The following is a 20,058-nucleotide window of genomic DNA, read 5'->3' as shown; positions in this document are numbered from 1 at the left end:
ATCAATACACAAATAGGACAAAGTTATCCTTATCGGCCAACAACAAATGTAGATATGAACGTGGCACAAACTTAAGCGCAAAAAGTCCATCATTTTATCCAATTAAGCACTTACTGTTTCTCAAATCAAGCCAAAATGAAAAACTTCTCCATTTGTACTTTTCCAAATGCTCGAGCAAAAGGTCAAATGACAAGAAGATAACTCATTCTTGAATTTTTTCAGCAGCTTCTAGCACCCAATCTTCCAATGACAAAGGCACAAAAAAATTGTAGACAGACGTCTAAATGATCAGTTAGTGAAATGAGAGGCTCCAATTTGCCAACCTGACATTCATCTGGTTGTGACAAACACAAGTGCCATGGTTTTGGGTCATCTTATCCTATCCACCTCTAACTCTCTTCTCATTCTATTTCTCATTTCTTTTATCCTATGCTTCTCTCAAAACTCACAATAACAAATACGAGGGCTAGTTTTCCCTCTTTCTTTCTATCTTTTTGGCCCCCCTTCTCCTCCTAGATACTTTTAATTCCCTGTATTTCTTCCTTTATGGTGTCTCTGTTTATAACAAAGTTCGCTTCTACTACGAAAAACTATACACTGTAGCATTACAAACCCGCATTTGCACCTTCCAGACTAGCTAAATTTGGAACTTCTGAAGCATTTTTAACTACTGATTGTGCTTTTTTACTTCGTTTCTTATTTTTATTTCACTTGAATTGAACTATTTAGCTTGGCCCAGAAAAGTTGAGCATTAGCTAATTTGGGTTATGTGCATTTATATTGGCGGCTGTCATACAACAACAACAACAACAGAAGGGTTTATGGTGCAATTTATATTGTAATAACGTAAGTATTATGGATTGTGTAGTGAAGTAAAGCTGATTATAGGATTGTTGTAAACTAAACAAAAGTTATTCGCAATCCAATCCTTTCAAGAAGAAAATGGCTCCTAAAAGTGGGAAGGCTAAGCCCCACAAAGCTAAAGGAGAGAGGAAGAAGAAAGAAGAGAAAGGTTTGCTATTCTACTTATCTTTGTCTTGTCTTATATTATCATCTTTCTCCACTAATTTCCTTCTTCAGCTATGGTTTTGTCCCGCTAGTGTTGTCTTTGAGACTGAATGAATTGGTTTCTTAGTTTCACTTCCACATTACCATAATGCCATGGTATTCTCTCTCATCATAAGAACAATTGCATCAAGAACCTCAAAACATTTTCTGAACCAAAACTTCCCAATATCCTAGAAAATTGCATAGGAAATACATTAAGTTGAGTTCCTATTTTCACTTTTGCTTGTGGTTCTAAATACAACATTGTCTTGTCATTGGTCGAGAGCCCCCCCTTTTTTTTGGTCAAAATCAGCTGATAATGCAATTACTTCAAACAAACCTCTATCTTTTTCTTTTTTTTTTTTTTTTGGTTTTCCAAAGAACTAGCATATTCTTGATTAATTTTAGTATTTTTGGCCTTTACTGCAGTATTGCCTACAGTTATAGAAATAACAGTAGATACACCTGAGGATTCACAAGTGACACTTAAGGTAAGTACAAGTTCTGGGCTTCTGCCAATTCCGTTTAATACTTCCAGAGTGCACCAAATGAATGACATTTTACTGCAGGGAATATCGACGGATAAAATTCTAGATGTGAGAAAGCTTTTAGCGGTCCATGTCGAGACATGCCACTTAACCAACTACTCCTTGTCACACGAGGTCAGTTACTCTTATATATTCGTAGAGCAATGTAACATTCTTCATGCTTCATGCTACGTTATGTTATTGCATTTTACACTACGAACTGATGGATTGTAAACCTTAGATAAAACACAATCATGTCATTTTCATGGTCCCAACATCTAAACAAGAATTGAGTGAATTTAGATATAATGTCATGATTAGGTCGTATATTTTCTAGTCAAAGATATCAACTCCATTACAATTGCTTGAGAAATTAGTAGATTTAAAATTTTAGTGATCTATAAATTTGATTTAGAGAGAAAGTTTAGACTCTTTGAATAACATAATAATTTTGATAAGTTGGACGAGATTTAAATTCAAATTTAAAAGTTCAAAGGCTTTTGAAACCTAATTATCTTGGGCTTTTTTCAAGGGATAATTTCAAAAACCTCCCTTGACATTTCTAATAGTTCACTTTGCTCCCCTTTAAAAAATATCATTTGTTTCCCTTGCTTTTAACTTTTTGTAACATTGTCAACCCATTTTAAAATATATTATTTAAAAATTCATTTTCGAATAAAGACAATATTTTCATTCCAAATTAAAAAGTCCTTTGTTGTCCTTTTTATTTTTCAAAACTGAAAGCATGTAGGTTGAAAATAAAGACACTCAGTGCAAATGCATAATTTTGACCAAAATATAATAATAGGTATTTTACCATACCAAAAAAATAGTTTTGAGATTATTCGATTATTCTAAAGTATTTTTGGTCAATTTGAGGAATTTTTTAAATTTTAGAATTTTTTAGAATTTCCAATTTTCTTGTCTAGATTAATGGCTTGAAAACCAAAAAAAAGGACAAAATGTTTATGTTTACAAGCTCATTTGAGGTTTCTTCAAAGCAAAATTTATTTTCTAATTTGAAAGTGTTTGTGGGTGAATTTAAGGATTTATGAATTGTATACAAGTTTTTTGTCCATATCAATGGCCTAAAAACCTTGAAAAAAGATAAAATTATTAACTATATACATAGAAACTTATTTGAGGCATTTTCAAGATGCATAATGTTATTTACTTCATTGTAAAATTGTTGGGTAAATTTTATGAGTTTTCTAAACAATTTAGAATTCAAATTTTCATTATATTTCTTATGTAGATTAATGACACAAAAATTATTGATAGGCCTTTCAACCTTGTTAATACTTTGTGATTCCTAATTAAAAAATCATATTTGCCAAGTTTTCAAAAGTTAAGGGATTAATTAGATTTATTTATGATAACAAAATAATTCACAACAAAATGGCAATATTAGAATAAAATCATATTTTCTATCCACAAATGAGTTTTCTAATAATATATTTTGAAATAGGTTCACAATGCTTTAAAAAGTTAAATATAGGGGAGACAAATGATTTTTTTAAAGTTCAAGGATGTTAAATGATATTGTCACAAATCTCAGGAGAAGTTTCTAAAATTATTCCTATTTTTTCCAATGAAAAACTAATGTTATAGAGCAAGAATACTCGGAAAAATTGAAAATGTTATTTGGCATTTGTAGCTTTCAATGAAAATGTTAATTGGCATTTGTAGTTTTCACATAGAGCAAGAAACTAAGGTTATTTGGTATTTGTAGTTTTCACATAGAATAAGGGTTTGTTTGATAACATAAAAAAATGCTGAAACTGAACTGTTTTAGACATTCAGATGTTTTGGGTGTTTGATAAATAAAAATTCATTTGCTAAACTTGTGTATATTTTTTTTCAGCACAAGAATCGTAATTGAATGCTTAATTCTGATAAGAATCAATAAAATTATTTCAACTATCTTATCTTATCTATCAAATCTACTCTCATTTGTTAATTATGTTCAAAATTTTTATTTAATTAAACAACCTGATATTCTTTATTCAAAATCCTTATCTAATTAAAGAATATGATATTCTCTATCTAACGGTTTTCTACTTCTTTTTTCTCCCTTTTTAATGGCTTTCAAATCATCTCCATACTCTTCATATGATATATTTCATCTTTTATATTAATTTGATTTAAAAATAAATAATGTCATTTTCATATCTAACAATTTTAAACTAATTAAATCATAGGTTCTATTTCCTTTTTTGATGAAAAGATATAAGGGCAAAATTGTACAATTTACTTATTAAGTATTCAATTATAATTTATAAATATTTATCAAACAGTATAAATAATTTCAGTATTAAAATTCAGACATTCATATATTTCTTTTTCGTGTTTAAAATTCAGTAAATTAATTATTTCAGTATTCAGAATTCAGAATTCAGAATTCAGATGCAATTTTATCAAACAGAACCTAAGTGTTCCATCCATGTTAGGACAAATCTTCAATGTGTATCAACTTCTTCTATTATTGGTAAGGTCAGGTACCGATCAGTCCAACTCCAATTCTGTTATCAAAACGCAAACTCCATACGCCATGCCTTCTGCACCAAAGCAACCCCTCCGCTCCTTGACCCCTCCAATGAGTGAAGGGGAAATGGAAATTCCCCAACTCCTCAAGAATGAAATACCGAGCCTCCTAAACACAATCTTTGATCCATCGTCCTGCTGCCCCATAATGAAAAAGGGTACATCATGTCGATTTTGCATTGATCAAGACTCGGGAGTTAGTTATAGCATTCGAGTTATTAAAGTTGTGTGAATTTAGATAATCAGCAAGGTTACACCAAAATAATCAGGATAAGGGCCTCACAAATTCCATTTCAGACCAGTTCAGGATAAAATAATCACTTTATACTATCATTTGCTTATTTTTTACACAAAAATATTACCAATTTATACTTTGTCTAAATCTATTTACGTTATGTCTCTACCTATTTATACCTTAGAGGCAAATTAGTTTCAACTGGAAATTGTGAGGACCTGATCCTCTAAAACCAATGGTTGTGATACATGAACATTCAGCATTAAGCATGCCACGTGAGTCAATCACTTAATGCAAGATTTGGTCCCATATATAAATAGACTTAAGTTTTGGTGGAATGAGAGGTCAATAGTTTAAATTTTAATTTTCATCATTTTGCCATTATATGTGATTTTTCCAAATCCATACGAGTGCATAGTGCATCCATATGGTCTGATTGTTGTTCAGTTCCTATTAATTTTTCGATTGGTCCAATTGGACCTTCCCTTAGAATAGGAATAGGCTTCCCAAATCCATATGAGTACATAGTGCACCCATCTGATTCAATAGTGGTTTAGTCGCCGTTAGTTTCCCGATTGTTCAAGTTAGACCCCATTTGGAATAGGAATATGCTAGAATAAGAGTAGAGTAGATCGTGATAATTGAAATGTATGTTCAAAGTTATCAAAATTTGCCTTGTGCCAAGATAAATGATCGGGATAATTACACAAAAATCCCCTTAATATTTTAAAATTATACATACCTCCCCTATTGCTACAAAAGTACTCTACTACCCTTATATAGGATACTTAATGACATTTTTTGGAAAAATTTCAGAAATTCTAAGGAAACCCAGAGTTGACTCGTCCTCTCTCTCTCTCTCTTGCTTTTTCTTCCATTTCCTTCTTTGCCCAAATTCCCACCACCTTCCTTTCTGCCTAATATTTCTCTTCTAGTTTAGGTCCAAATTCTATCTATCGTCGCTTGCTCATATCTATCTCCCTCCTTTCCTTCTTCTTTATTCTCTATACCCATCTCCTGTTTGCAAACATGATTAGGCTTATCCACTTTTTCCTTTTAATTCTAAGTGTAATGGGTTTGATTTTTTTTTTTTTTTGCATTTATTTGTTTTATCTAATTTTAGTTGATTATGGGTGATAAAACTTGGTGATGTGAAAAGTCAAGAACTTGAGACATGGATGGGCTCTAGAAATGGGTGATTAAAAAAAATAAAGGGAGGTTGCAAAGAGAGGAAGAGGAAAGGGGCGCAATTGATTATTGATAAAGTGTTAGTTTTGGGTAAAATTTGAGGTTGATTTTTATTTAATTTAGCACCAAGTGACGAGTTTAATTGACTTGTGTAGGAAGTGTAGGGGCTGGGGCTGCTGGACATAAATCACGTTGCGGTATTTTGGGTGCTAGAATTATTGGAATTGATTTTGATTCAGATTGGGGTGTTCGCTTATCTTTTGTGGTAGTGTTGCTTGGAAGAAAGCAATCATCATAGTTGGATTTTTTTTTCAAACTTTTATTTTTGGCAGAAAGAGTTTGTTGGGTTTGGTGTTGGAAGAAAGGCAATCAACAAAATTAATTTTGTTTATCATTCCTTTTTATTCTTTTTTGCAAAAAGGATAGTTTGGGATATTTGAAGGAATTGGTAGCCTATTAGGCTATTTTGAAGCGTAAACATTGAAAGCAAGGGAGGTGACTGTAATTTTTGAAACCTAAGGGAAGCTTTGTAAAATTTGTAGAGACCTTATGGGAAGTTTCTCATATTATCCCTAAATGATATTGTCAAAACCATAATTTTAATGTCACAATAAATTTTTCTACACTATCCTCATACGTCAATTGTAATTAAAGACTAAAAAAAAGTTATGATGCAAAATGTAATTTTGGCGATTAATATCAAAATATTATGAGATTAAATTTCTCAGTGTGCCAAAATCGGTTGCCAACTCACCAAAAAGAAATAAACAGAATGTTCTACCAGTTTTATGTTCGAACTTGGGATCATGATTATGCAAACCAGCAACCGCATTTCCCAGATGTACGCCAAAAGTTGTACTTTGTGTTGTTGAATGCTCTATGGAGTTATAGTTGAATGTCTTACTTTAATTTCAATTTCTCATAAAATATTTTGAAGGCAATATTTTCCGATGCATAATCAAGTTTTTTAGAAGAATTACTAAAAAAATTTCCAGGATAAAAATATCACGCGGAAATACTTCAATAAATCTCCCAGGAAGATTAATTAACCAAAGGTTTGTGCCTCCGACCAGGTCAGAGGTTCACGGCTGAAGGATTCCGTCGAAATCACCTCTCTGAAACCATGCCACCTCACTATTGTTGAAGGTATTACAATATTTACAATTCCAACATGTTTCTTTTCTGTAAGAAAACAAATTGAAATGTTCATATGGAGTAATTATTTCTTTAATTGTGAGATTTTGTATAATCTGAATTAAGATATACCCTCTAATTGTCAAATAAGAAAGATGCTTTCTTGTCTCAAGTCTTGCTTTTATGTATATGCAAAAAAAGATTGATCGAGATAACATCCAATTGATTAGTTTCAAAGTGTTAGCTCATCATTTAAAGTTTCAAATTTGATTTGTTGAGAATTTGCACTTTCCATTTTTTATTCCTTCCTTTTCCTATATGAATTAATCAAATTGTACTAATTTCATACAATATGATAAGGATGGAAAAACTCTTGAACTTTACAATTCAAAAAGTGTAAAAAAATGCTTTATAAAATTTATCTCGTAGTTAATTATACCTAGACTAATAATAATCCTTGAAAACATTAAAATCTATCCAAGAAGGAAAGGATACTCATGAATTATGTATAAATATTTAGACTTTTTGATATAAATTATTTTTCATTAAAAGTATTGTGGCTATAGTCCATTACTACAAACTGTAGGGGTCATTATCCAATAAAATTTGCAGAGGACTACACTGAAAGCCAAGCCGCGGCCCACATTCGACGACTACTCGACATTGTCTCTTGCACGACGTCGTTTGGCGTTACATCTTCTTCGCCCAAATCTGACGGTAAACCCGGTTCAAAGGATACAGGTCACAAGGAATCCGGTTCTGCTGAGTCCGAACCCGGCCCGGAAAATGTCGTTTCCGAATCGACTTCTAAGCCCAAACTCTCCGGCAAGAAGTCCGGCACCGTTTCTCCCCACGAGAGACTCAAGCCGGCGAAGCCCGAAAGTATTTCCAATGACGGAGACTTGGCGGAGAAAAATGGCGATGCTTCCGCAGCTATAATGTGTCCTCCGCCGCGGCTCGGGCAGTTCTATGATTTTTTCTCCTTCTCTCATCTCACTCCTCCCATCCAATGTAAGCTTTTCTTTTTATTTCTGTTTTTTTTAAGTCATTTATTGCTATTTTCGTTCCAATTTTGTATGTGTTCCTTGAATTAATTTTCATTTTCCCAAAAAAAAAATTTTGTTGCAGATATTAGGAGATCAAATCGACCATTTCTGGATGATAAATCCGAAGATGATTTCTTTCAAATTGATGTAATTTGATAAATTCTTCTTTTTTAATTTTTCCTTTAAATATTTATAGTTATATATGATTGAATTGGACTTTTGAATTTATTTATAGGTTAGGGTTTGTAGTGGGAAGCCAACAACAATTGTTGTTTGTGAGAAAGGGTTTTATCCAGCTGGAAGAAGAATTCTTCTGAGACATTCTTTGGTCGGATTACTCCAACAATTAAGCAGAGTTTTTGATGCTGTGAGTATCAGCATTTCTAATGCCATTTACCCTATTGATTTCTAGAGCAATGGGCTATAAACTATTGAGCATTGTTAAAGTTACATATGTTTACACTTGAACAATGTCAAGAACATAATGGTAAGGGAATAAAAATAGAGTTCAATATCAAGAACATAATAGTAAAGGAATAAAAATAGAGTTACACTTTACTACAATTACTAACTTTACAATGTTAAATAAAAAAAAAAAACTAATGTTTAGAAGGGTGGAGAAAACTGCAAATTTTAGTAGTACTGACATTGTTTATCACCTTACGAACATGAAGATGTTTGCGCTAACAAACTTGAGGCACAAGTTGAGAACTTTGGACTTGTCCAGCCCATGATTCATGTTACTTGCTTGAAGTGCCTTAGTGTTATTTTCTTCTATGCTTTGATTAAGCTTGCTTACTTATTTTGCAACTTTATCTTGTGGTTATCAGGCATATAAATCTCTGATGAAAGCTTTCAGTGAGCACAATAAAGTAAGTATTTTCTGTAAGTTGTTTTGTCTTGACTGAAATATTTGAGATGAAATATGTAGCAGAGTAACAATTTGTTGTAACATCAATTGTCCTTTTCAGTTTGGGAATCTTCCTTATGGTTTTCGAGCGAATACATGGGTTGTACCACCTTTTGTTGCTGAGCAGCCATCAACATTTCCTCCATTGCCTGTTGAAGATGAGAACTGGGGAGGACATGGAGGTGGACAAGGAAGAGATGGGAAGCATGATAATAGGCAGTGGGCGAAAGAATTTGCAATTTTGGCAGCAATGTCGTGTAAGACAGCAGAGGAAAGGCAAATTCGAGATAGAAAAGCCTTTCTACTTCACAGTTTATTCGTTGACATTTCAGTCTTTAAGGCTGTTGCAGCAATAAAGAATCTTGTGGAAAATAATCAGCACTCGCCAACTGGTTCTAGTTCCATCGAAAATGAACAGAAACTTGGAGATCTACTGATTACGGTGACAAAGGACATGGCTGATGCAAGTATGAAATTAGATTGCAAGAATGATGGGATTCGTGTTCTTGGGATGTCACAAGAGGAACTTACTAAGCGAAATTTACTCAAAGGGATAACTGCAGATGAAAGTGCAACTGTTCATGTCAGTTTGGCAATCCATTCTGTTCTTCATTTTCTTGAATTTTTGCGGATGTGATTCTTGTTCTTGACATTTTCTTAGAAAACAATATTTTCATTATGAGCTTATATTGCTTTCTTGCAGGATACTTCTACTCTGGGTGTTGTGGTTGTTAAACACTGTGGCTATACAGCTATTGTGAAAGTGGTAGCTGAAACAAATCAGAATGATAGTTTAGTTTCCCAGGACATTGACATTGAGGACCAGCCTGAGGGAGGTGCAAATGCCTTGAACGTGAATAGGTTAGTTCTCATCTGGCTTCAAGGTTTGAGACTTTTTCTTCCTTTACATCAGCATATGGTTCCTATGGCATTTGAAATTTTACAATTACTTGGTTCAAGAAGGCTATTATAATGCTGTAATTGAATCTCTGTTTGCTAATATGTATGTATGTGAGTGTATTTATTACTATTTTTATTTAACTCCCAGAACGCAACAATTGTTTTCAAATATCAATTTTACTCGTAATGAAAGCAACAAACTTCCTTCTTAATAGTTAATATACAACAAACAAATAACTGATACAGTGGTCTGTATTAAAGGTGTTAGGAACTTGCAGACGCATGAGATCTCATAGCATGGCTACATGCATCCAGCATACCACTTTTTAGTTGCATATGTTGTATTTGTTTTCCACAATGCATTGACGTAGATGGGGAAGCAAGGGTGGTCTTCCACTGCAATTTTTTAGAAATTCCTTTCAACCTGTATAATATTATAGAATTTTCGTTGAACTCCTTACTCGCCTTGCCCCCCACCTCCCCTCCCCCCCCCCCCCCCCCCCCCCCCCCCCCGCCAAAAAAAATTTTGTTTAGTTTTTTTTCACTCCCTGACTTTTCCTCAGAAAGATTTGAGTCCCTTTTTTTAAAAAATTATTTAAATATACTTTGGTTAATTTTATTGTAGTTCTTTGTGTTATTGCCTTATCCATAGAGGATCATTTTCTTGTTTTAACCATATGTAGCACTATACCCATGGTGCAATTCTTGTAAACTTTTTTTCTGTCCCTAGAGAAAAATGTACTCCGTTGAATTCAGTCAATTTTCACTTGCAACCGTTATTTTAGAGGATAATTTATAGACAATATTTCTATCTCAAAATTTGCCCCCTCTTCCCCCTCCCCCCAAATTGTGGGTCTGCCACTGCTTAAATGTAATAACTGTAGCTACTGTTACATTTTTTCTGTCATTATAATGATGCTTTCAGTAACCAGTGCCTGATCATCTCATCCCAGCTTAAGAATGCTGTTGCACAAGACACCAACATCCCAAGCATCCAGACTGGTTCAAAGATCAAATACTACAGACCTCGAAGATTTACGTACATCTAGGTCATTGGTAAGAAAGGTGTTAGGTGAAGGTTTGTTGAGGTTGCAAGCGGAGGACACCAAACAAGCAAAACCAATTAGATGGGAGCTGGGGGCCTGTTGGGTGCAACATTTACAAAATCAAAGTGCAGGTAAAACTGACTCTAAAAAAGGTGAAGATAAAGTTGAGCAAGCTGTAAAGGGTCTTGGAAAAAGTGGTGGACTGCTCAAGGATATTAAGAAAAAACTAGATGACCGAAACTCAAATTCTGAGCAAAGAAAAGAAGCTGCAAATGATGGTTTTGATGTGGGAAAGAAAGAGCTTGAAGAGTTAGATGAGGCAAAAGAAACGATGTGGAAACAACTGCTTTCTGAAGCATCATACTTGCGCCTTAAAGATTCAGAGACTGGTCTTCATCTAAAGGTTGGCTCATTGCTCTATAAATGAAGACATAAGTGCAATAACTTCATATTATTTGCAGTAATTCATGTACTAATAACATCTGCTAGAGGATATTTGCTGAACATTTAGTCGTGTCTGTGATGTATGATAGGCGAGTCTTTAGACATTTTAATGGTCTGACCATAGGGAAAATAAATATCTGTGGTCCAAGAGGTTAATGTTCTTAAAACTTGATTTCTTTCATTTCATTCATGTTGGCAGTCACCCAGCGAGTTGATTGAGATGGCACACAAGTACTATGCTGATAGTGCACTTCCAAAACTGGTGTGTTGTTATACATTTTCTGCATTCTTTATATAAGAGCTAATTAGTTTTTTTGGAATCCCAGTTAACGGAATTTGAGACCAGCAACTATTGCTTTTGTTGAACTGACGGAGACTCATCAAATATTGGTTTTACCAAACTGACAGGTGGCTGGTTCCCAGGGACTATGACATGGATACATCTTGCCCTTTTAAGAAGACAGACATTATAAGCATGATACCTGTATACAAGGTATAAAACTCCACAACTCAAGTGAAAAGTTGTTTTGACTAATCTTTCATTACACCATTTAAGTTTCCCTACAGCATGTTGCGTGTTCATCAGCTGATGGGCGTACTTTGTTAGAATCATCAAAAACATCCTTGGATAAAGGTAAACTGGAGGATGCTGTTAATTATGGAACTAAGGTAACGCAAACTTCCATCTCCCTTGCAACTCGTTGATTTATTTTGACTTGATTGAATATTTGACAATACTAATCTCAATTCTCTACTCTGCAGGCACTCTCCAGATTTGTATCAGTTTGTGGACCTTACCATAGAATGACAGCTGGAGCATATAGTCTTCTTGCCGTGGTTCTCTACCATACTGGAGATTTTAATCAGGTACTATGTAATACTGGAACCCATGATCTATTGGCAAGTCCTTTTGATGGATACAGAGTGCAGCTTACACTTAAACATCAAGAAGAAACTATTAACAGGAAATATGGAGCATGTCATTCCTTGCCACGACTGTCCTGAATTAGATTAATTGGTTTATTGGGCTGGTCAACAAGGAATAAGCTGGATATTTTACTTTTAATGTTTGTGTTTAATAAACAATAAGATGAATATGTGCTTGTATGAGATCAAGCAAGAAACCGAACATGTATTTTTATCACTAGAAAAGGTGACACCATTGTTCTCCACTGGTAATAAGTTTCATGACAAGTACCTTAAGTTAGTCATTCCATAAAGAAAAAAAAATACAAGGGAAATCTTTAGACAATGTTAAGGTTACCCCCAATTCCTTCATGTATTTTTTCTTCAACAAATTTCAGTTCTCAGATCCCAAACTCTAGAAACCATTACACATTTTTAATGGAATATCTATTAGAATGAGACTTGCTGTAGTAAAGATAAATTGGAGGAAATACATACCATATTTACGCTTTATTTGTTGCTTGTCACTCAGAAGCATGTAAAAAATTGGTTCTTTTTTTTTTTTCGGTTGTAGGAGATCTTTGGTGCCTTTGATTATCTTATGATATTTTAAGCTTGAGCGTTTCAAACAAAGTAGAAAATATAATGATGCAGAAATCCATGTCTATCTAAATATCTGCAGAAGAACCACCTGAGTTGCACAATTAGGGCCAGCATGGTATTGATGTAAAGTTTCAATGACATATTTCTATGTTCAACCTAGCTTTTGACGGCTTAAAATATAAATGCATGGCTTCTACTAAATATATTTCTGATTTAACTAGTGTGATGTAAAACCTCTTGGTACTGTCAAAGCACTTCTGTCTACGTATGATGCTATCAATCACCTACTAACATTCTAACTCTGTTGTTGTCTTTTACCATTTTTCAACCATTCAGGCTACAATTTACCAGCAAAAAGCTTTGGATATAAATGAGAGGGAGCTTGGACTTGATCACCCAGATACAATGAAAAGTTATGGAGACTTGGCTGTTTTTTACTATCGGCTCCAGCATACAGAGTTGGCCTTAAAGTAGGTCAAATACATATAATATTTGAAAGCTTTTCCTAGATGGATTCTTATTGAAATGTTGATTGTTTTTTTTGCTTTTGTTGCCTAATTATAAAACAATTGCTTATACTAAGGTACATTGCTTAATCTGCAGCTATTTCATGTAACTTGTCCCTTAAAGAGGAAATTCAGGAACCCTTTCACTTCATCATATTCACCAACTAAATCTTGAATGATTTCAAATTTTGCTGGAAAGTAAGGTAGTTTTCTCTAGATTTTTTTTGAGTTGTGAATAGGAACATATAATGGACAAAAACTGTACAAATGATGAGGATTGGATGCGGAATCAATTAACTTTGTCAAGAATCTAAGTGTGTTATTACAAACTATTTCTTTTCCCTTTCTCTAAGACATGGAAAATTTTTTTTTTTTAAAATGTATCAACAGTGTGAAATTTCTTTATTACTGAAAATTCTGTCAGGTAGCCTGCATGGTACCTCTTGTTTCTTAAGGACCGGCCACAAATTTGTGCTGGTGGTTCAAAGTATATCATGCTTTTAGTCCTGCTATGGAAAACATAGAACAATTTCAGTTGTTTGGTGATGTGAATGTCCTATTGCACCAATAATTGCATCTCCTGTTCTCATAGTTTCTTTTACTTGCTTTAATCTGACCATTAACTCCTTATTATTAAGCATTTAATTGCAAGTTGATATGTGTGAAACTGCATTTTACCATTTCTCCATGCTGACAGTTCTGCATAGCATGTTATGCGTATGCATTATATTCTGATCTTCTCGTGAACGTAGTCCAGTCTCCAATTGTTTATGATTCTTTGCTTAAAGGTCCTCAAAATTTAACTACTTTGAACTGTTATTAGTGGTGGCTCTAGAAGATTATCTGTTTTACGCATGGTTTCTGATTGTTTCTGTAAGATGCTGTATTTGATTGCCATCTTTGCAGTGAGTTCGTTACAGTCATGAAAACTTGTCAAAGTCATAATCTTATTTTCAATACCAAGCTATCATCCATTTTGCTTAAAACCTTATCTAGTTGGCAATGACTATAATATAAATAAGCTGCAACAATTTTTGCTAATCTTTTGTCCACTGACTTGTCTCCGTGAGTTTAAAAAAGAATGTGCAGTAAAAGAGTTATGCATGAGCTATTGTTTTAAAGTAAGTTCTTGACTAAATAGAATATTCTTAACGGGATTCATTCCCTATGGAAGTGATAATAGCAGTTAATTTAGTTTCTTAATTCTTGCTTGACAGTATGTAAGAAAAGCAGGTATGCAAAATCAGTTTACATGGACGCCATAAGAAGCATGAAGACTCTTTATGTCTTTCTGGTTTCTTTTTTACTTTCATCTGTTTATTTTTGTTTGGCATATTTTCTGTTTCCTGGCTGATTGGAAGACTTAAATTTGCTAAATCCGAAGTGAAATCTGTTTACTTTTATTACAAATAGGTGCGAAAGATTTCCTTGAGCATTTAGATAGAGTAATACCAAGTCTTGTACGAGGCAAATCATGGTGCTAAGGACTATCTCTGAGTGTTGAAATGTTGAAGCATAGATGTTTTCATGATCATTTGTTTTTTCATTGGCTAATATTTTCTCTGTTTGCTTATAGGTATGTCAATCGCGCATTGTATCTCTTGCATCTAACTTGTGGACCATCTCATCCAAATACGGCTGCGACTTACATTAATGTTGCAATGATGGAAGAAGGTTTGGGCAATGTCCATGTTGCTCTGAGGTACCTCCATGAGGCTCTTAAATGCAATCAAAGACTTCTTGGAGCTGATCATATCCAGGTCCTCTCTCTCTCTCTCTCTCCACACACACACACACACACACACACACACACACATCAATATGCATATATATTGTAAATTATATGTATTGTATATATGTATTCAAAAGTTCAAGACCAAAAAATCAAGGGCTACTGATTCATCCTACTAAGGGAGGCGTAATGAAGGGGGACACACCATAAAGTACTGAATTTAGCTGCAAAGGTTACAAGACCCTTTTCTGCTATATTCCAGCAGATGTCTTGCTAATATCTAGAAGAATCGCACTTAGTGCACATAGTAATGGTTGTTAGGAAAATTACCACCGATTTGAAATTTGTTCATTAAAAAGTATAACGAATTCTTAACCTCCTCTCCCACTTGAATGACTGCTTTCATGGACTCATGCACATGTCCATGGGTCCATGAAAAACACCTGATATGATCTCATGAAAGAGTTGATCAAACTATCTGGGGTTGATTCGGTGCTGTGAATTTCCACATGTGTTGCATCTCTGTCTATTATTATCATTGCTGTCAATTTGTAGTTGTAAATGTTGGTTGGTTTTGGAAATGTTGTTCATGTACATCTACACAAACTAATTTTCTGTATATCCGATTTTAGAAAATTAGCAGGCATGTCTTTGCAGAAATTTAAACAAAAACAAAAGACTTGTTTTTCTGTCTTCTTTTCTCTGCCTTATGTTTATGCATTGATTATGATTGATGCTAACTTGCCTCGAGGATGTTAAAACTGACATTTGTGGCTCTTCAGACTGCAGCCAGCTATCATGCTATAGCAATTGCTCTCTCTTTGATGGAAGCATATTCACTGAGTGTTCAGCATGAACAAACCACTCTTCAAATACTGCAGGCAAAACTTGGGCCAGATGATCTTCGTACACAGGTGATACAAATTATCTTTCAATAAAGCTTAAATAGCTTTCAGTTGATTACTATTTCGATCTTATCAGATGTTTCTTCAGGATGCGGCTGCGTGGCTTGAATATTTTGAGTCAAAGGCCCTGGAGCAGCAAGAAGCAGCTCGCAATGGTACCCCAAAACCAGATGCCTCTATTTCTAGCAAAGGACATTTAAGGTGATATTCTGTTTATTAGTTTCATTCCCATTTTGCATTTTCTATCCTGGGAGAAGATACTTAAATTGGAATCATCTCTTATAATGGGGGTTAATGGAAACACTTGAACCTCGACTGCCTCAAATTCATGGATTTTATAAGTGTTTGCTCAATCAAAAACCTGTTTGTCATGCTCAAGTTCTATATAGGACTTGGTAAACCTTCACTGCATACACTTATACTAGCCAAATATAAAGAGCCGACTTCAAACTGGTTTTAAACTAAATAATCCCATCATGCTAGCCAAACATAAAGAGCTGACTTCAAACTGGTTTTAAACTAAATAATCCCATTCTGGTACCATAATTTGCATAGCAAATATAGAAGAATTAAATTGTGAAAATTGCTGTTACTGCATTTTGGATTCTATAGATCATGATTATGTAGTTCCACTTTTTCGTTGTATTAGTGTGTCAGATTTGCTGGATTACATAACGCCGGATGAAGTAAGGGATGCCCAAAAGAAACAAGCTCGTGCAAAGGTCAAAATCTTTAGTAATTCTTTGATTCTTACATGTACTTTTAAGTTACTGATCTTCTTTGTATGCTGCTATATTCTGATGAATATCATAATTATGACACAGGTTAAAGGCAAAATAGGACAATATGGGGAGGCTGTTGAAGATAAATATAACAAGGATGAATTGCTATCACCAGCTCATTCTGTGGTGGAGAATTCGAGTGATAAAGAGAACAAATCTGAGCTTCTATTTATGGAAACTATTGACAAGAACCATGATTTATTTCCAGCAGAGCAAACAATATTAAATGAACCTGATGATCTTGTGCAGGATAATAGATCTGAAGAAGGATGGCAAGAAGCTTTACCTAAGGGTCGCTCATCGATGGGCCGAAAGCCTCCTGGCTTAAGGAGGCCCAACCTCGCAAAACTGCACACCAACTTAACGAACACTTCTCAGGTATCCAAATTCCATGGTAAAAGCACCACTTTCTCATCTCCAAGGACATCATCTAATGAGTCTGCTGCTGCTTCCACACTTACTCCTGCTCCAAAGAAGTTCGGGAAGAGTTCTAGCTTCAGTCCAAAGTCAATTAATCCTGCAATTTCAATTGGTGGTGTAGAAAAATCAGCTAACCCAAAATCAGCCCCTGTGAGCCCTGCTTCTACTGATCTGGTGAGTAAGGCTGATGAAACCATAAGTTCGGTCAGTATTCAGACAGCTGGAAAACATTTTTCCTACAAAGAAGTTGCTTTAGCTCCACCTGGTACAATAGTGAAGGCAGTGACTGAAAAGTCTCCAAATGAAAGTTCTGTAGAAGCAAGTCTTCCCATAAGGAAGGAGACAGGTGTGGCATCTAAAAGTGAAGTAATAGAAAGGAATAATGGGGAGGAAATACAAGTGAACAGTCCCATCGAAGAGAAATCAACAGTGGATCTTGATGGGCAAATGGATGAAGATTCCAACAGAAAAGAACAAATAGAAGAGATAGCTACTACCTTAGTAAAATCTTTAGAAGGAGATGAAACTGAAGATTCTAAAGGAAAAGGATCTGAAGTCACTGAGGGTAAACAAGAAAGGAGTATTGTTGAAAGCAAGGAAGGAGAAGCCGGGCAAGGTTCTGTTTTGGAAGGTGAGAATTCTAGTTCTTCTGAAAAGTCAGAACTTGGCACTTCCAAAGTGGAAGTGTCTGAAAGACCGGGTGGCAAATGTAAGGAAGCGTCGTCTGAGAATGAATCTATTTCTACTTCAGCAGAAAATACCACCCCGCTGTCACAAAAACATGAATTTAACCCAAAAGACGAAGTAGAAGCTATACAGGAGAAGCTTTCTGCTGAAAATGAAGCAAACGAAGATAAAGAAATTGCAAGTTCTTTATCCAATGGAGGAGTAAAACAAGGGGATTCTGAGACTGGAAAAGGAACAAGCAAGAAGCTTTCTGCAGCTGCTTCTCCATTTAATCCATCATCAGTTCCAGTTTTTGGCTCAGTTCCAGCGCAAAGCTTTAAAGAGCTTGGAGGATTATTGCCCCCTCCTGTAAATATTCTACCACTGCTTCCAGTTAGTCCAGCTCATAGATCACCACATCAGTCAGCAACTGCAAGAGTTCCATATGGTCCCCGACTCTCAGGTGGCTATACTGGATCAAGAAATCGGGTACCACGTAATAAAACTGTTTACCACAGTGATGAACATAATGGGGATGCAAGTCATTTCAGCCTGCCACGAGTAATGAACCCACATGCATCTGAGTTTGTCCCTGGCCAGCCATGGGTTCCAAATGGTTATCCAATTGCTCCAAATGGTTATATAGTTTATTCAAATTGTACTGCTGTATCACCAAATGCTTATCCTATACCCCAAAATGGTGTACTAGTTTCACCAAATGGCTCTTCAGCACCCTCCCATGTTTTTCCTGTGACTCAAAATGGGTTACCAGTACCAGTAGAATCTGTAGAAACTCGTTCAGTTGCAGAACATGTTGAAGGTCAGAATGAAGTAGGATCAGATGGATGTAAAGAGGAGTCCTCCATGAACTTGACAGGTGAAAGCTCAATAGTCGAGAAAGTTGAAGAGAATCAATCTGATGATGGTGAAAAACCATGTGATGATGAGTCTGGAGTTGCCGAAAAGTCATGTACAGATCCTGAAAAAAAGACCACAGATACGGCAACCCAAATTCCTGAGATTGTTGCTGCAAAAGAAAGCTGTGGTAGCATTCTGGTGGAGAAGACTAAAACTAAATGTTGGGGAGATTATAGTGATGGTGAAACTGAGATTGTTGAGATCAAAAGTTGAGAAAGTCTAAGTTCTGATGGGCTATAACTTTTTGATAGAACTGAACGGTCATAGTGCCAAGTTGTTGGACATGCAACAATGCCAAGAGCAATAAGTGAGACTTGGTATATGTGAAAGTCCAGGAGTTCTGTAGCTAAGATTCTATCTTGTGGGAAGGACCAATATAGCTGATGAGGTACCAAATATGAGTTTGACTGAATGACGACTTTGAAATTGGTATGTTGTACAAAAAGCATTTATTTGACCTTGAAATCAATAAGTCACAATGAGAATAAACCTAGCGAGCAATGGATCTTGATGGAGGACCGGGTTTTTGGGTCTACCTTGATCTGTTCTTTTCTGGAATTCAAATTTTGTCGGTTCTTCATTAATCAAGACCTTGTAGGAGTTTTGGATCTTCAGGTACTCAGCAAATGATGATGGGAGAGTGAGAGTCGAAACGGAGATGCATCACTTCTATCTCTCATTCAAAACTGCGCATGAGACTTTCATCTAACATGGAGCCTAAGTGATCTTCCTTTTTTTTTTTTTTTTGATTACCTTCCTCGCATATGTACAACACGTAGACCTGCCAGGGTGTCATAATTTCTCCATTCCAGTTTTACTTTGTTGTGATTTGAGGAATTTTAGCTTTGGTGCCAATTATTTGATAATTAGGCTTATCTTTAGTCTAGCCTAAGAGAGTAGCAGTCACAGACTTGGATGGATCCACATATTAGGCTGCCAAGTTTAGATTTTTGCAGTTTATTCTTTTATGTGCACCATTCCCTTTTCTGAACAAGGATGAGCTCTGTTATTTGTTAGTAAACAAATATGCAGAATTTTGTTCAATGTGTGCATAATATGCTTTGTGAGAGTGCATGTATTATTTTCATCTTGCTATACATGTAATTTTCAATTGATTTAGGTGAAGAATGTCATTTGATTGACGAAGTATATTGATTTTTATTTTTTAGTCATTGGTAAAGTCTGAAGGGTGCATGCCTGGTGGAAATTTCATGTTGGTCTAGACTTGGTTCCATTTTTTCATTTTTTGTACCTTTGTGTGCTTTTCATTATTTTTGGTTTATCATTTAATTTTCGGCGGATTTAGGCGAAGATTGTAATTACGTTCATTAGGCCCAATGGATTTGGAGTTGGATGGAACCTCTGGAGACTGATGCATAGTACATTGCTTTCTTCTATGCTCACTTTTGGGTATACAAATAATCAAGGTATTATACTAGAAACAGGTTGGCGAAATTGGTCAATCGTATCTCGAAGTATCATGCAAGCAATTTATTATGTGAAATGAATCACACCTTTCTAGTTTAATACTCTTCCCTTTATTGATTGATTTTATTTGCTTTAGTAATTGATTAACAAGAAGTATGTGAAGAAAACTGA

At 35.0% G+C, this 20,058-nt stretch overlaps 1 protein-coding gene across 1 annotated transcript; it reads left to right on the top strand.

Moving 5' to 3' along the window:
- The first annotated feature begins 411 nt into the window (after window positions 1-411).
- Window positions 412-19,503, top strand: LOC113727161 (protein REDUCED CHLOROPLAST COVERAGE 2). Its single transcript, XM_072076899.1, has 21 exons — window positions 412-1,012; window positions 1,477-1,538; window positions 1,617-1,709; window positions 6,615-6,687; window positions 7,288-7,686; window positions 7,804-7,868; window positions 7,957-8,088; window positions 8,552-8,593; window positions 8,693-9,214; window positions 9,335-9,492; window positions 10,485-10,980; window positions 11,221-11,285; window positions 11,430-11,514; window positions 11,589-11,690; window positions 11,784-11,888; window positions 12,867-13,000; window positions 14,613-14,796; window positions 15,551-15,682; window positions 15,750-15,874; window positions 16,323-16,395; window positions 16,498-19,503. Exons 1-21 carry the CDS (start codon window positions 943-945, stop codon window positions 18,670-18,672), a joined length of 5,292 nt encoding a protein of 1,763 aa, XP_071933000.1. The 5' UTR covers window positions 412-942; the 3' UTR covers window positions 18,673-19,503.
- The last annotated feature ends 555 nt before the right edge of the window (window positions 19,504-20,058 follow it).

Source organism: Coffea arabica, chromosome 2c, assembly GCF_036785885.1.
Source record: "Coffea arabica cultivar ET-39 chromosome 2c, Coffea Arabica ET-39 HiFi, whole genome shotgun sequence".
NCBI classification, from domain to species: domain Eukaryota; kingdom Viridiplantae; phylum Streptophyta; class Magnoliopsida; order Gentianales; family Rubiaceae; genus Coffea; species Coffea arabica.
This window is presented reverse-complemented; position numbering and strand designations above follow the sequence as displayed.

What these genes read in the sequence shown, in the direction of transcription:
- LOC113727161 (XM_072076899.1), top strand. Translation starts at nt 943, where the DNA reads ATGGCTCCTAAAAGTGGGAAGGCTAAGCCCCACAAAGCTAAAGGAGAG. An exon ending in ATGATTTCTTTCAAATTGAT is followed by an intron (nt 7,869 to 7,956) that starts GTAATTTGATAA and finishes ATTTATTTATAG; the next exon opens with GTTAGGGTTTGTAGTGGGAA. An exon ending in AGTGCACTTCCAAAACTGGT is followed by an intron (nt 11,286 to 11,429) that starts GTGTTGTTATAC and finishes CCAAACTGACAG; the next exon opens with GTGGCTGGTTCCCAGGGACT.